The following is a 15,716-nucleotide window of genomic DNA, read 5'->3' on the forward strand; positions in this document are numbered from 1 at the left end:
GATTTGTATAACATCTGTTATAATGTAAATCTTCTGCATGTCGTAAAATAAAATAAATACATAAATAGGTTTAAAATGTATCACTGCTCCTTTAAAAATAAACAACTACTGCACTTTATCTCTCTGGGACATGGAGGATACAAAAATGCACCTGTTGCTCATGTTTCCGGTGAAAATTACCTCCACCCCTCAGCGCGCGCGCACACACACACACACACACACACACACACACACACACACACACACACACACACACACACACACACACACACACACACACACACACACACACACACACACACACACACACACACACACACACACACACACACACACACACACACACACACACACACACACACACACACACACACACACACACACACACACACCCACCTGCGGTTGGGAACTTGACACTTCTGCAGTCTCCTGTTTCTTCCTCTCCCTCCTCTTCATCAGTCTCTCCCTCATTCTTTGGCTGGGTCGCCGTCTAACACATAAACAATATTGACAGAGAGAAAACAAAGAGATCGCCTTTCTGACCATCTGCCTGTTGAACCGATGCATCACCTGTCTGTCTGATACATCACCTGTCTGTCTGATGCATCACCTGTCTGTCTGATACATCACCTGTCTGTCTGATGCATCACCTGTCTGTGTGATGCATCACCTGTCTGCCTGATGCATCACCTGTCTGTGTGATGCAGCACCTGTCTGTGTGATGCAGCACCTGTCTGTCTGACGCATCACCTGTCTGTGTGATGCAGCACCTGTCTGTCTGACGCATCACCTGTCTGTCTGATACATCACCTGTCTGTCTGATGCATCACCTGTCTGTCTGATGCATCACCTGTCTGTCTGATACATCACCTGTCTGCCTGATACATCACCTGTCTGTCTGATACATCACCTGTCTGTCTGATACATCACCTGTCTGTCTGATGCATCACCTGTCTGTCTGATACATCGCCTGTCTGTCTGATGCATCACCTGTCTGTCTGATACATCACCTGTCTGTCTGATGCATCACCTGTCTGTCTGATGCATCACCTGTCTGTCTGATACATCACCTGTCTGTCTGATGCATCACCTGTCTGTGTGATGCATCGCCTGTCTGTGTGATGCATCACCTGTCTGTCTGATGCATCACCTGTCTGTCTGATACATCACCTGTCTGTCTGATGCATCACCTGTCTGTGTGATGCATCACCTGTCTGTCTGATGCATCACCTGTCTGTGTGACGCATCTGCCTCATTGGCCCGTTACAGTGCATTAGTGATGAACGACCACAGAGAGCCTCCGCCATCTCAGACATGAAATGTGCCCAATCAGGAAATGTTACACCTGACAAGACTCATCCACAGATTAATATCCACTTTGGCGTCTTTACTGGCAGAAACATATTCATATTGATGCTCGACCGTGTTAGAATATTACCCTGAAAGGTCCGTGACGTTGACAGACTCTGACCCTGCAGAGGCTGCAGCTGCTGGAGGTCCTCTCAGTGCAGCTGTGGGGCCTTATAATCAGAATCAGAATCAGGTTTATTGCCAGGCAATTTTCATTGCAAGGAATTTGACTTGATTTGACGGTGCCTACATAAATATAAACATGAACACAAGCAAACCAAACATATGGCATTGAATTACATACATGAAACCAGGAACACGTCATTAAAACGTTCATTGCTCTGAAGAAAGCAAACACTTGCCATTTGAAAGTTTTATTTTTACTTCAAGAACAAAATATAAACCCGGCTCCAACACCCCCTTATATAATAAGCCATTGATACTCTTTCAAATATTTACAAAAGATAGAAAATAAAAGATAAATAAATAGAACCCGCTGCTGCTGCTGCTCATAAAAGACTGATGTGGCATCTTTTTAACACTTTTTAAACTGTGTACGTTCATGATTTGTCTCTTTGGAGGAAAGAGAACATTCAAATCAAAACGTTTCTATGATAGCGGACAGTTGTGATAAAATCTCTAACGTAAGAACATGTAATATAAGCCATAATGTCGGCTGCTCCACTGAGAGCAAACGACAGACAGAAGATTAGAGTGATACAGGAACATGTTGTCGTTATTGCTAAAGGAAACGCAGCGTGATGGATGAGACTGGAAGTGAAAACGTTTCGAGTCCGTGATTTAAAAAAAAAAAAAAGCAAAAGTGAAGCAGCTTTTAACGTAGAGCTGCTCCTGTCGCAGAAAAACCAACAACGCAGCAAATAAAACCTTATGTTCTGCAAGAGGATAAAGAAACGTTAACACACAGAGAGTGGTGCACACCGCCCTCTACTGGTGACTCATGGTGAGGACAAGCACAGGCCTCATCAACCCCATAGGGATATACAATTAGCATTTTAAAGACTTAGACGAACACTTTCCCAAAGAAGACCGGTGCGGAAATCTCACAACTTGTCAAAGTTTAGAACATTATGTCACCTTAGGGTGTTAAAATACCAGGACGTTAAGATGTTCATTGTTCGATCCCCGTCCCTTTGAGAGTTTAAGCAGAAAGAAATCTTATGAGTGCAAAAAGCAAACGATAGCATTGTATGGCTTAGTGATGTGAAAAACGTGTTTCCTAGTGAGAGCGGGAGCAGCCTTGTCGTCTCGCGTGAGTTTTTTTGTTTTCCTTTTCACAGCTTTCAGTAGTCCGGTTTCTTAATCTCCATACCAGGTGAAGCAGCTGGAAACAGCACAGCGGTTCCAGAGCAGGCACTTCGATACTTGCTGTTCCGCCGACGGTCCGACTCGAGACCCGCTTCGGCGCTCTCTTACTGACAGGCTGCTTCACGTTGTTCCGGCCGCTCCCGGGACCTTGTGTTACAGGCACATGCTGCGGTAAAACCCAGGTTTGCGTCCTCCAGATGCACGAGTCGTTGCACCACCGAGTCATCCAGAGAGCGTTGATCCGGTGAGGTACGATCCACCCGTGCGGGTCAGGTTATAATTCATCCAAAAAAAACGTCAATCCGCTTTGACTTACTTAAGTCGTGTTCAACTGTTGCCTGAAACAGGAAAGAGAGAGTAATCACCATAAATGTAGCTTCCGTGCTCGCGTTATTTATCAACATATGACCCCAATATTTCCCCCCCCCTAGGAATTACATTTGAAAAGTCGACACAAGTTACGTATACAGAGGGTATTTTGAAGGTAACACTAGCTTCTACGGTGTCGCATTACGTGTTGATTGCAGCATTAAAAGGTCTCATTTTGTAAGAAATCATGACAGAAGCAAGATGGAGATTTAGGGCGCACTCACACTGTCCTTCTGTACTGGGCCACAACCGGTTTTTCAGCTAAAGCCTAGTACGTTTAAGCAGTGTGAGTGCACCCGTTCCGCGCATGACTGCGGACAGCGGGCCGCCCACGCCCCGCTTGAAAGAGGTGGGCTTTTGTAGAGCCGTTTGCACATGTACGAGCACGAGCGTGCACACGTGTACGAGCACGAGCACGAGCCCTACGGCTGTAGCAGTATGTGCGCCTGTTCGGACATAGTAAATAGAAGGATGGACCATGCGCGGACATTTAACAACAACAACAATGGCGGTGAAAGGTTCACGTTGGTGTGGTGCGGAGGTGGAGTGTTTACTGCAGATTTGGTCGATGAAAATATTCAAAAACAGTCGACAAGACGCACAAAAACTCCGAGGTCTACGGAAAGATTTGTAAACAAAGCCACGCACACGAGATCAATGCGTGTAACGTGTTACGGCGTGATGGCGTATGGACAGCAAGAAGCATTTGCGCGAGGCCCAGGTAGTGTGAGTACAAACGGGGCTGGGGCGCGGGGGGAGAGGGAGGGGAGACAAGTACGCTAAAGCACGGGGCGCGGTGCGGAAGGACAGTGTGAGTGCGCCCTTAGTTTAGTTTTCTATTGGCCGAGGGTTTCAGTATTTCAGACTCACCCTCGTCATCGGAGTCAAATCCAAAGAGGTTTGAACACTTCTGCAGCTGCAGGTGACTCTGCAGGTCCTCGGCGCTGTTGAAAGTAGCAAAGCAGTTTGCACACCGTTGTCTCTGCGACGTTGTCGCGACGCTGGCCTGCTGGGAAGGGGGGCATCTCTGATACGAAGGGAGAAAGGACAGCTCCTTCCTTCGCTTTGGCATGGTGATGTACTTCTCATCCAAGTACGCTGTGGGCGGCAGGCGCAGGAACGGCTTCTTACCGTACTCGGCGAGCGCCATCTGGAAACTTGAGGGTTTCGCGTCTTCACTCACTGCTTGTCCGTTGGTTATTAGAGAGTAACCGCGGCTGCTGATTGTGGTCGGTGGTGTTTTTGCCTCCTCCGCCTCCTCTGCTGCTTTCATCTCCATCGACGGTTGGATTTCAGTTTTGGACTTCTTAGACGCCGACGGATCGCCCTGCTCTTTGCATTTCTTGACAATCGTCGCATCGCTTTCTTCGTGAACATTCTTGCGCTTTTTTGCTTTGTTGGGATCGGGGGTTTCCGTGACATGAGAGTTTGCGGACTCTTTCGCTAGCTCCTGCGTGTTCCCTTCAGTGGCAGCGGGCGGAGGAGTGCTTTCATCCAAGCCACTAGGTGTGGCAGCAGGGATGGAAGAGCCAGAGTCGAGCGTTGTTCCATCTTCTGCTTTTCCTTCCACATCAGGAGAGCTCTGTACTGCTGCTCCAGCCCCCGCTTGCTGCTCTACTGATTTCGCCTTGGTTGTTTTGCTTGCATCTTTGCACGGCCGTTCACCCTTCTGCGTTTTCTTGTCCCCTATCTTATTAATTTTCTTCTGCTTCTTAATGGTCTTGCCCGAGTCTGAAGAAGCAGCACTCTTTGCTTTTTTCACTTGTGATTTCTTCGTTTTCCCTGTCGCTGAGGCGCTGGGAGGTGCAGTTATCACATTTAAACCGTCAGCTGGGACGGCTGGCAGCGAGAGGGCACAGTCGCTTTGTGTCGAGTCAGCTTTTTCTGCCTTCGCTCTTTCCTCGTCAGCAGAACTCTCGACTCCGGCTGCCGCTCCTGCCTCAACTGGCGGGCCATCACATATTGATTTGACAGGCTTTTTGGAGGCAGACTCTGGTTTGGTCTGAGGGTATTTTTTCTGAACAATCTTTGCATCGGCTTTGTTATTTGCAACCCTGTGCTTCTTTGGCTTGCTGGAGCCTGAAGGAGCAGTTTGACTACCGTGTTCTTTAGGAGCGGAGCCTTTTTTAACTCTTTGCACCTTTTTGTCAGCTGTTAACTTTTGTGCTTTGTCTGCTGATGTGGAGCGGATCGACCGATTTAAACTGTTAGCTGCTCCGACAGTGCTAGAGCTATTACGTGAAATCCCCTTTTGTTTAACGTACTTTTTCTTCATTTGCTTGTTCGCCGACTTCTTAGACTTTGATTCATCGATGGAGGTTTCTGTAGCTTTGACTACATCTTGAACCTGCTGACTCTCCTCTGGTTCTTTGGAGCGTTTGCTCTCGTTCGAGGTCCCTGCTGCTTTTTGGGGGCCTGTTAGCTGAGCAGTTGGATTGTTTGCGTCAGTGGCGTTTTCATCACGCACAGGCTTCTTTGACTTAGGGGGACGACCTCTCCTTTTAGGACCTTTCATGTTTACTCTGACCTGCTTTTTCTTGAACTTATGCCTCACTTTGATACTGTGTCTTAACAATGACGATGAGATGACTCTGTGACTCACGGTTGGATTTGTGACTTTATCTTTTCTTAACGTTTGCCTTAATCTCAGACTCGGGCCTGTGGATTGTGTGGAGGTGTCCTTGTTAGAAAGGTTCTTCAAAACGTGTGAATCCTGAGACGTGCTGACGGTGGTGGGGGGAGGAGGAGCCTGAACATGTTTTCCTGACAAGCTATGTGCATCTACTACTTCTAATTTCCGAGCAGCCTTTATACTCACAGTCTTATTTACAGTAGAGTTAGCCGTTGCATCTTTCGCCTTATGATCGGGCGTGTTATGTTTGTCGCCCGTTTGCTCATTTGTGTTCTGGTCTGGTTTAGTGGGGCTGGAACCATAGTGCTCTCTTTCATGAAGATTCAGTGCCCAGAGACAAATAAATAGTTGAGAACAACCGGGGAGGCAGCACACTGCCTGCAGCGGACTGTGCCTCCTGGCGTGGCGCCTCATTTCCATTCCCGACTTGAACCTGGCAGTACACCCCTGATGAGGGCAGGGATGCCGAGGAGCGAGTCTGTGTCGTTCGACGTGATGCTGAAAATGTTCAAAGCTCCACATGACCCTCATGCAACAACTACATTTGCCGTTTCCGACGCTGAACGCGAGCTCTAAAGGTTTGACCTCGCCGTAGTGATCTTCCAGGGCGTGGTAAAGGAGTGTGACGCGGTTTTTGTCTGTAAGCCAAGCACAACCCTCCACGGGACAGTAGACTTTCTCTTGTGGCTCCGCATTTTTTTCCTCAACGACTTCCTTCCTTCCCTTCTTCGTGACCTGCAGAGATTCTGTCGCTTTCCTTTTGTGTTCAGTGGAACAGCGGGGCTCTTTGTCTACCTGTACTGATGTAGCAGAGGAATCCATCACCGTATCTTGGTTTGCTTGCAACCTGGGATTCTCAGCTCCATCATTTGCTCTTTCTTTAAAGATCTCTTGCTGCGCGGGCGGCCGCTTACCTTCTGAGTTTAAGATGTCCTTTTTCGGTCTGTTGAGCTCCTTTTTCCCAATATGCCCATTTACCTTGTGACCAGAAGTTTCCCTATTGAGGTGCTTTGATGTGTTTTGTTTATTTTTATGTAAAGGTTGACTATTCACTGGCTTGACGTCTGATCTTAACTTTCTGGATCCAGATGGAGTGGAATCCGGAAGGCTCCCTGATTGAAGACAGTCAGTAGATGTCCTCGTTCTCCCACTACTACGACGGCCAGAAGACAAGTTTGCGGCCTTGGCTTTGGCCGCGGTCTTAGGTGTGGAGATATCTTTGGTCTCAGGGACACAGTTGTCTTGGGCATCGTTACCGCCCGAGTCTTTGATCCGCTTTAGCGTCTCGATGTGGTCGGACAGGTGCATCATGGCCAGGAGGTCGTCTCTGAACATCGTACCACAGAACATGCACTCATCTCTACGATAATGGAACATAGCATGTGCTACAACGCGACTTCCCTTAAATACCTTGTTGCAAAAGGTACAACAGTACTCCAGCTTGGATTCCTCTGATTCTGGTAGTTTACTGTCCTCAGGTGCTTCTGGACCAATATCCTGAGTTCCCTCTTCGTCCCCTTGCACATCAGCAACGTCAGAGCAACTGGAGGTAGTGCGTAATTTGCAAGGAGCTTTAGATTTACTTCCAGCTGTGGACTCCTTGGAGGTACCGTCCTCAGGTGCAAGTTCAGTCACCATTTCTGTTACTAATGTCAGGGAAGATATGTCATTTAAACTGTCCTGACCTGCAGATGGATAAGTAGTGAGCACTGTTCCTCTGCTTGTTTCATTATCACAAGGCACATGTCCTTTTGAAGGTTTAGGTGAAACATCTGGGACATCCACCTCACAAATGCTGTTGTTGACGGTGGTGGGCACCTCGGGGGTGGCTGCTTTAGCATGGACAGCAAGATTTTTGCTTGTGTCAGCCTGAGAAAAGAGTGAGTTCAGTGCGTGTTTCTCATCTCCGTGAACATCTTGAGACTGAGAGGGCGTGGGATCAGCAGCTCCAGTGTTTGAAATGTCAGCAATATTTGAGACTTGGGGGATTTTATCAGTAACTTCCATCTTATTGTTCTCCGCAGTCGGGGTTTGCAACTCCACAGCTGAAGTTGGGGGTTTTGAAGCGGCTTTTACGGTTTGAGCTTTGGAGAACTTTTCTAAGCCTGCTGTTGCTGTTGAGGCAATAGTGACTTTCATCTCAACAGCAGGTTCTTCACAGAGCCCTTTTGCTGAAGCTTCATCTTGCAGGGCCTTATCCAACACTGGCGCTTCTGTGACTTTAATTGTCTGTGGCGAGTCGGTTACTTTCACCTCAGCAGCTAATTTTTTGGAGAGCTCTCTTGCTGAAAATGTTTTTTGTGGGACTGCTTTCGTCGTTTGGGATTCAAGGACCTTGTTCAAGGCCAGGGATTCTGTAACTTCAGCCTGTGCCGATGACTGAGCTGTAATTCCAACTTTCCCCTCCGCTGAAGGCTTTTCACAGAGCTCTCTCTGTGGATCTTTCGGAGGACTTCCTTGAACAGAAGAGCGTGTGATTGTTGATACTGAGCCTTGAATATTGGGCCCACTCCCTTTTCCTTTCTGCCGCCGAGCGTAACAGTGCAACTGTTGTGCAAACATAGCTGCATCCCGCGCTCTGAGAATCACCTCTTTGCGGTGTACAGTCTTCACAGGTTGCGAGGCGGCAGGAACCTTCACTGTGGGTCTGTAAAGAAGCACTTGAGGAAGACCTCTCTGTCTGTTGCAAGAGTCCTCGGTAAACGTACCCAACAGTTCATTGTCTGGAAGGGAGAGCTCAAGAATTACTTCTGGAGGGGTGGCAGGTTTAACAGAGTCCGACAGAAATCTCCTCTGGTGCTTGCTGTTGTTTCGTCTCGACATTAAATGAGAGTTTACGGAAGATTTGTGTTTTGCATTGTTCTTGAGCTCACCGGCTCCAGACCTTCTTACGACGGAGGACGCATGGTGATGTTGATGTTTCATTACATGCTTTTTGATCTTCGGAAGAACATTCATCTCTTTAAGACTTTCTGTGTCTTCCACAAGCCACTTGGGTTTTCTGATCATCCGTTTTGGCGGGTTTTTCTCTGAGAGTCGCGTAGTTCGTCTAAGTTCTCCAAACTCACGGGCTACATTCTCCTGCAGTTTGTCAAGCTGCCAAAATGAACGCCTCAAAGGTTCAGACGTTGGTGACCCCTGGTTGCCTTTTTTCTTCATAGCATGGTCAACATGAAGCCGTGTTTTGCCCGGGCCCACCTTTAATCTCTTGGATGCAGTGTCAGTGTCATCTTTATGATGCCTTTCCTCTCTAAGGAGCCGCTTTTTAGCTGCCGACCCCTTACTTCCTTTCTGACGGGAAGTAGATTCTTTGGTGTTATAGCTCAGGATCCATTTGTCCTCCATGATCTCTTCGAGGGCAGCACTAACCACCTTCTCACCCATCAGCTTCAAGCAGTTGGTCCGCAAAGCAATGAGGTTCCAAAACTCTGGGTCAAAGTACAGGTCCTTCTTTAAGACCTGAGGAGACGTAGAAAAGAACATTTTTTAGTCCAAGTACAATGCTCGACTGAACTGACATTATGCCTTCTCTCTTCTCATTTTTTAAAAAGGTGCTCTACCTGCAGGGTTTCGAAGCGGACGTGATTTCTGATGGGGCTGTACTCCACTTGGTACTCCTGATCAGGATGCATGTAAAGAAGGTAGACCATCTTGTAGGTCTCAACAGTGCGTTCGAGGAAAAAGACGAGGAGAGCACATGCCCGGGAAACCTCCAGGTCATTGGGTAGCAGGCCGGCAATGGTTTTGTAGATTAACGACTTGGTGGTGACGTCGCAAGGAAGGCAAGACCCCAGGGCATTAGCGCAAAGCTCCACGCAGAACTGGATACCGCCATCACCCAGCTAGTGAGATCCAAACAAAAGCTTAAATTCAGCACACACAGAAATCCTAACAACTTAACGTATATGCTCAAATCTTACAAAGTATATTAAAAAATACACAGCAGTTCAAATGCCTATCTCACCTCCTTCAGTATGGCTCTGATGAATGGGAAGATGGAGCTGACGTTGGTGGCCAGCAGCATCAGCTGATGACTCTCCTCAAGTAGCGCTTGCTTGGATGTATCCAACCGATTATGAAGTTTACTCCATACGAAGACAAGATCACTGCGAAGAAGAGTCAGAAATTGGTCTTAGTGCTTAGTTAAACGGGGAGGCGTCAAGTGGTGTTATAAATTGACTTCTCATTACATTAACATAATACGTTTAATTACCACAAATAGTACATGTCTCCCCTGCGGAGCTGCTGGGAGAGGAAGGCTCTGCAGAGGGCTAGTAGCAACTCATCTTTTTCCTCACACTCCAAGCTACAGATGATGTGTACTGCATCTTTACCATTAAATTCAGCCACCTGAAAATCCAAGGACAATGAAAGCGTCCGTTAAGGCCAAAAATAGTGCACGTATAAAAAAAAACAGTTACAACAGGAAGAAGTGAAAATGCTTCTGCATACAACAGTCCCTCCACCTACCTCTTTATGTAGGCGGTCATGCTGCGATGTTTTGAAAAGCCATGTGAGGTAGACCTGGAGGAAGAACAAGTGTTGTCCTGCTGTGGGATGCTGAGCGCAACACTTAGCCAGGGTGATCGCCTCATTGACCCGATCACAGGATAAGAGGTAGCGCACACGGAGCTCAAAGAACACCGGCAGCTCAGAGTTGATGCACCCATCCGCTGAGGAAGAGTAAAGAAGCCAGATGGGAGATGGAGACAGCTTTAGGAACAGCCATTAAGAAGAAACTAGTGAAGGTATTTAAACGGCACTCAGCTATAAACTGGAGTCAAACCCTTTGGTTTATGCCTCAGAATGAGATAAAAATACATGGTGTCAAATAATTCAGTGGAGTCAGTCGTTGGAGAGGTAATGACATTAGTGTTGGGCATGCTACAAACGTTAACCATGCTACCTACCTTCACTCTGAGGTAAACTGGACTCGCTGAGGATCGCCTGTAAAGCTGGGCCGGCCCAAGGCCCGCCGCCCTGGAGCGAACGCTCCACCTGAAGTAAGTGAACATTCTGATGCCTCCCGAGGGCCGAGTGGTAACATTCCTGAAAAAAGCATGAGAACAAAGGGCACTCCTTAGTGACAGTATTTAAATCACCATCACGCGGTGTTACAATAATGACGTGAACAATAACCAACTGTTTTAGAGGTGGAGCACACTATAAAAACATAGTTGTGCTGAGTGGATGAGCTACCCCGCATGCTCACCTGGAATGTGACAGTGAAGTGTTTCAGCGGCTCCTGCTGGAAGTCCTTCTGCTCAAAGAACAGCAGCAACTCAAAAACACTCCTGTGAAAGAGACCAAAATAGTTTGGCTTCTATCTACAAACACACATTTTAAAAAGGTTTTAGCTTTAATCTCAGTGTGCACAGGAGTCAATTATGTCTGTGGTACCAGCTAAAGAGGGAAGAGGAATGCACATAATTGAGAAGCTGAGGGAAACTCTCAGGGAGACGGGGTGGCGGACGGAGGCTTCATGGATGGAGCCGGGTCAACAGCTGGCAGCGTGCCGGGGGTTTTTCCTGGTTCACAAATTTTGTCGCTTGAGCCAAGGAACACAATCAACTTTCTATTCTATAAACGCTGCCACCAAATATACAGGACTACAAAGGTGGCTGTCTTTAGAAAAACAAAGGTTTGACTTTTTACGTATGTGAATATTCTCATTGTTTTCTGTACGCAATTCTTTTTAAGGCTTTTCTTTCTGTTTATGATGACACTGGCAAGGGATTTTCCCTGATAATATCATAACACCTGTGAGTGTTAAGGAAAAACAAGTGTATAAAGTTAATGCGCTGTCTTATCAGTGTCTGGTGTTTTTCCCCCCCAGCAGTAGTGTGATGTCTGATGTTTTGTGTGTGCTTTTCCAAGGGCATATTGTGCGAAGCCAGTTCCCCGAGGGGCAAGAAAGGGTTTCATTCATTCACAATTAAACTGATTTGAAACTTTTGCTTAGTGAAGCAAAACTGAACAAAGCAGGAACCAAACACGACAGTAAAAAATACTTTCAGTCTGATTTCTTAAAAGGGAATCTCAAAGTGAGACGCTTTGGCGTACATTTATAGATTTCACCACATTGGGATGTCTTGCTGCTGCTGCCAACTCCACTATTGGTTAAGAAACTTTAGCTCACACCAGTGAAGCGTAAAAACAGAGTCCAGTAAAATACTAAGATGTGCATCACATTTATGGAGTAAACATTACGTGCTTTCTTTTCTTTCATGACATCTCTGGACTGGCAGCTGTATGTGTGTGCTTTTCCAAGGGCATATTGTGCGAAGCCAGTTCCCAGAGGGGCAATAAAGGGTTTCATTCATTCACAATTAAACTGATTTAAAACTTTTGCTTAGTGACATTCACAGGAGATGTTGTTCGGAAGATGTGACTTTAAAAAATCATCTTTGCTCTCAAGTCGGTAGCACATTGTGCTGCTATGGCAACTTCATATTGAGCTAGTTATCTCAAGAAGTGTATTCCCATCACACGTTAAATGATCAGGACTGGTGCTGCAAGTTTATGTGACAATAATATATATAACTGAAAATCACATTCTGTCACCGGACTACAATGCCAATTATACATTGTATTATATATATATATATATATATATATGTAAATGCTGTCAAAGAGATAATCTCTTCTAAATCACAGCACTGAAGTGTCATTGTTTTAATTGAATCTATTTGTCAGCAAGTCAAATCTGTGCTAATTACTTAAGTCTTTAAGGAGGAGTTTGTGTACTTACAAAGCCAGACTACTGAGTGTGTGCAGCACATGTTCACAGTTTGATGTGAAGAAGGTGGAGGCTCGAGAGAAGGAGCAGAGAGCTATCTTAAGGATCCTGAGCTGAGGCAGCGGCACCTGCCAGCAAGAGGCACACTCCTCCACCAGCTGCATGGTGAAAGACAAAACAAAGACAAGATTACAAGGGCAATTTGTACCATTTAGCATGTTTATGTCTGCGGCTATACAAGATATTTTAACTGCAGTTGTAGGGGTGGTGGTGATGCAGCAGGAACAAGGTTACGTTTTCCACGCAAAAAGGCAAAAAAAAAGGTGTTTTTCAGCCTTTTGAATATTAATATTTCCTGCTACTCTAAGACATTTTAAAGACCTTGGAGCGCTAAAACCAATACCTGTGTTAACATTAACAAACATGAAACCTAGGTGCTACCTAACTCAACGATTACTCCAACAGCAACTAATACATGGGAATAATCCGATGGCTAAATCTTTCATTATAGTGTTCAAATAAAAATAATCATTGTACAGTGAGAGAAGACCTGGAGCAAAACCTTCCAACTGGAATAGTTATGTCTGCAGTTTTCCCTTTAACTAACCAACATGGGAAGGTGTGTGAACTCTTAACAAGTGAACTGTCAAACCCCAAAATACTCTGTGCTTATGTTGCCCTCTAATGGTGGAGGTCCAAGACATCAGTCCACTGAATGTTATCCGTCAACAATGTTGTTCTCAGGTTTTTGTCTAACAAATGTAACTGTGGAAAGTTGTGAAGCATCATAACTTCAGTTTGTAAGTTTATCTTAATATGAAACGCTGATAACACGCAGTGTACTTTAACAGTTCACCTGCATGAGTGTCCAAACTGTGTTTACAACCCCCAATTTAATTAAAGTAGCTCAATAGCAAATATAATAACTAACATATTGGATTTCTAAACAAAACAAACAATTGGGCGAGGGGCCATTTATGATTCATCAACAATTACACACAACTGACATTTAAATGCACTTTTCCATGACATGTGTTGCATTTTATTCCCTTGTAGCATCATGAAGACTTCAGGATATGAGGACATCTTGTGATATATGTAATTATGCACTAGTACAAAGGTGCATTTACAGTTACATCTCTTTGCGGTTTAACCCTCCTGTTATCCTTGAGGATAATTTGACCCCATTCAAAGTTTTACATCTCTAAAAACATGGTTGAAATCATTTTTTTGCTTCATATTTAATGACATTCCTAATTTTATGGGGACGGATATGATAAATAACACAAGATAGTATTTACAAATATACTGACTTTACTTAGTAAACACACAAACAAATAGCCCTCGATCCAATTTTAGGTCATTTGGAAAGATATTTTATTTTTTCCAGATATTTTCGAGGTCACGTTAAAGATTAATATAATTACATTGCTAGACAACAGTCTTGGTCCTTGTTAACTTCCTGTCAGCTGATGCACATTCACTGCAACAGGAATACAACTTGGTATTTAGGATGTATAAGAAGATGTTTGGGGCCTGTTTATTTAGGTACTGATCAAATACACTTAGAGTCCCTAACCTAAAAACTTAAAAACAACTTCTATTATGATAATTTTCAGGATGAGTGACAGGAGGGATAAGACAGAGCTTTAAAGCCATTTATGAAGTTGAGCTTCATAACAAAATGCTGCATAATGCGGGGTACTTATTGCATTACAACCTTAAATTAAAGGTCTGCTTAATTCCCTTACTAGTTGATTACCAAACGTGTTGCAAACGGGACAAGAAGTTGTTTTGGTAAACATTCGGCGTGCTAACTAAGCTAACTTCGCCTAGCCATGTTAGCTTGCTTGTTAGCTGTTAGCTGAACAACCACTGTCAAACTGTTTTCACTGACTTCGATAATGTCACCTCAATCCGAGGCTCAGTTATCAGATATGATGTTTAAAAGGGCGTTATGGCGATTTTATTCTTTTTTTTTAAGACACTGCGAGTCGTTAGCTTCGATGCTAACGAGCTAATGCTAGGCCAGTTTCTGGGGGAGGGGAGTCGGCTAACATAGATGTGTGTATGTATATTTATGCTCCTATCTTCGACAACGAGTCTGTCATTAACTTCACGCACGGCTCCTTACCTTGTAAAAGACGGAGCAGAATGGTTTACTATCGGCCCGTAAGTCCTCACTTGAGTATCGACTCAATAAACTCTCTAATTGTTTCTCGAGCCCCTCTAACTCGCCCTCCGCCATACTGCCTGTCTAGCCTCGCTCGTAGCAGCGAACACACAACACAACGGTCAACGGCTGCTTTTGACAGCGCTGATTGGTTACTGCCGACGGGAAGGGGCGCGCGTCTTTAATCCTCCAGCGTGCACCGGAGACAAGCTTCGTCGAGGGGCGGGGTTAGAACGCTGCAATTAAATCAGGAGTCCACTCCAAATTAAGCCCCGCACACGCGCGGCTGAGGAAAACAATTACATGCGCCACGAACCACATGGCAGACACAAACAGCGGATTAATTATGGAGGACTAAACATGACTTCCAGCTCAATACGTGAATATATAAATAAATACAGGGACAAGTAAATAAATAAATACATGCTGAAATAAATAAATAAATACAGGAATAAATAAATTAATTAATTAATGCTGAAATAAATGAATGAATAAATAAATAAATGAATAAATACAGGAATAAATAAACAAATGCTGAAATAAATAAATAAATACAGGAATAAATAAATAAATGCTGAAATAAATGAATATATAAATAAATACAGGAATAAATAAATAAATGCTGAAATAAATGAATAAATAAATACAGGAATAAATAAATACAGGAATAAATAAATAAATGCTGAAATAAATGGATGAATAAATAAATACAGGAATAAATAAATAAATGCTGAAATAAATGAATAAATAAATACAGGAATAAATAAATACAGGAATAAATAAATAAATGCTGAAATAAATGGATGAATAAATAAATACAGGAATAAATAAATAAATGCTGAAATAAATTAATTAATAAATACAGGAATAAATAAATGCAGGAATAAGTAACTAAATGCTGAAATAAATAAATGTTGAAATAAATACAGAATAAAATAAATAGTTTACATTTATTTCAACATTTTGTTCACCTTAAAAGTTATACCCTTTTCAAATAGTAACTTTGTTGTGAAACATATATTTATTTCTATATTTATTTCAGCATTTAGTTATTTATTCCTGTATTTATCTATTTATCGAGACTATAGTCAAGTTTAGCCCTCCATATTCTAAAGGCACTATGT

The 15,716-nt window shown here is 44.2% G+C and overlaps 1 protein-coding gene across 1 annotated transcript; it reads right to left on the reverse strand.

The window, feature by feature from the left end:
• Window positions 1-1,760: 1,760 nt before the first annotated feature.
• LOC310964803 (uncharacterized protein) lies at window positions 1,761-14,667 on the reverse strand (the record flags this gene model as incomplete). The annotated part of the gene is made up of 10 exons (XM_083938071.1): window positions 1,761-3,017; window positions 3,919-9,139; window positions 9,241-9,522; window positions 9,645-9,786; window positions 9,894-10,030; window positions 10,151-10,353; window positions 10,591-10,729; window positions 10,893-10,974; window positions 12,432-12,577; window positions 14,554-14,667. The coding sequence occupies 10 exons, from the start codon at window positions 14,665-14,667 to the stop codon at window positions 3,007-3,009; spliced, it is 6,477 nt and encodes a 2,158-aa protein (XP_083794197.1). The 3' UTR covers window positions 1,761-3,006.
• Window positions 14,668-15,716: the final 1,049 nt, after the last annotated feature.

This window comes from Echiichthys vipera (assembly GCF_963691815.1).
Source record: "Echiichthys vipera genome assembly, chromosome: 23".
NCBI classification, from domain to species: Eukaryota; Metazoa; Chordata; class Actinopteri; order Perciformes; family Trachinidae; genus Echiichthys; species Echiichthys vipera.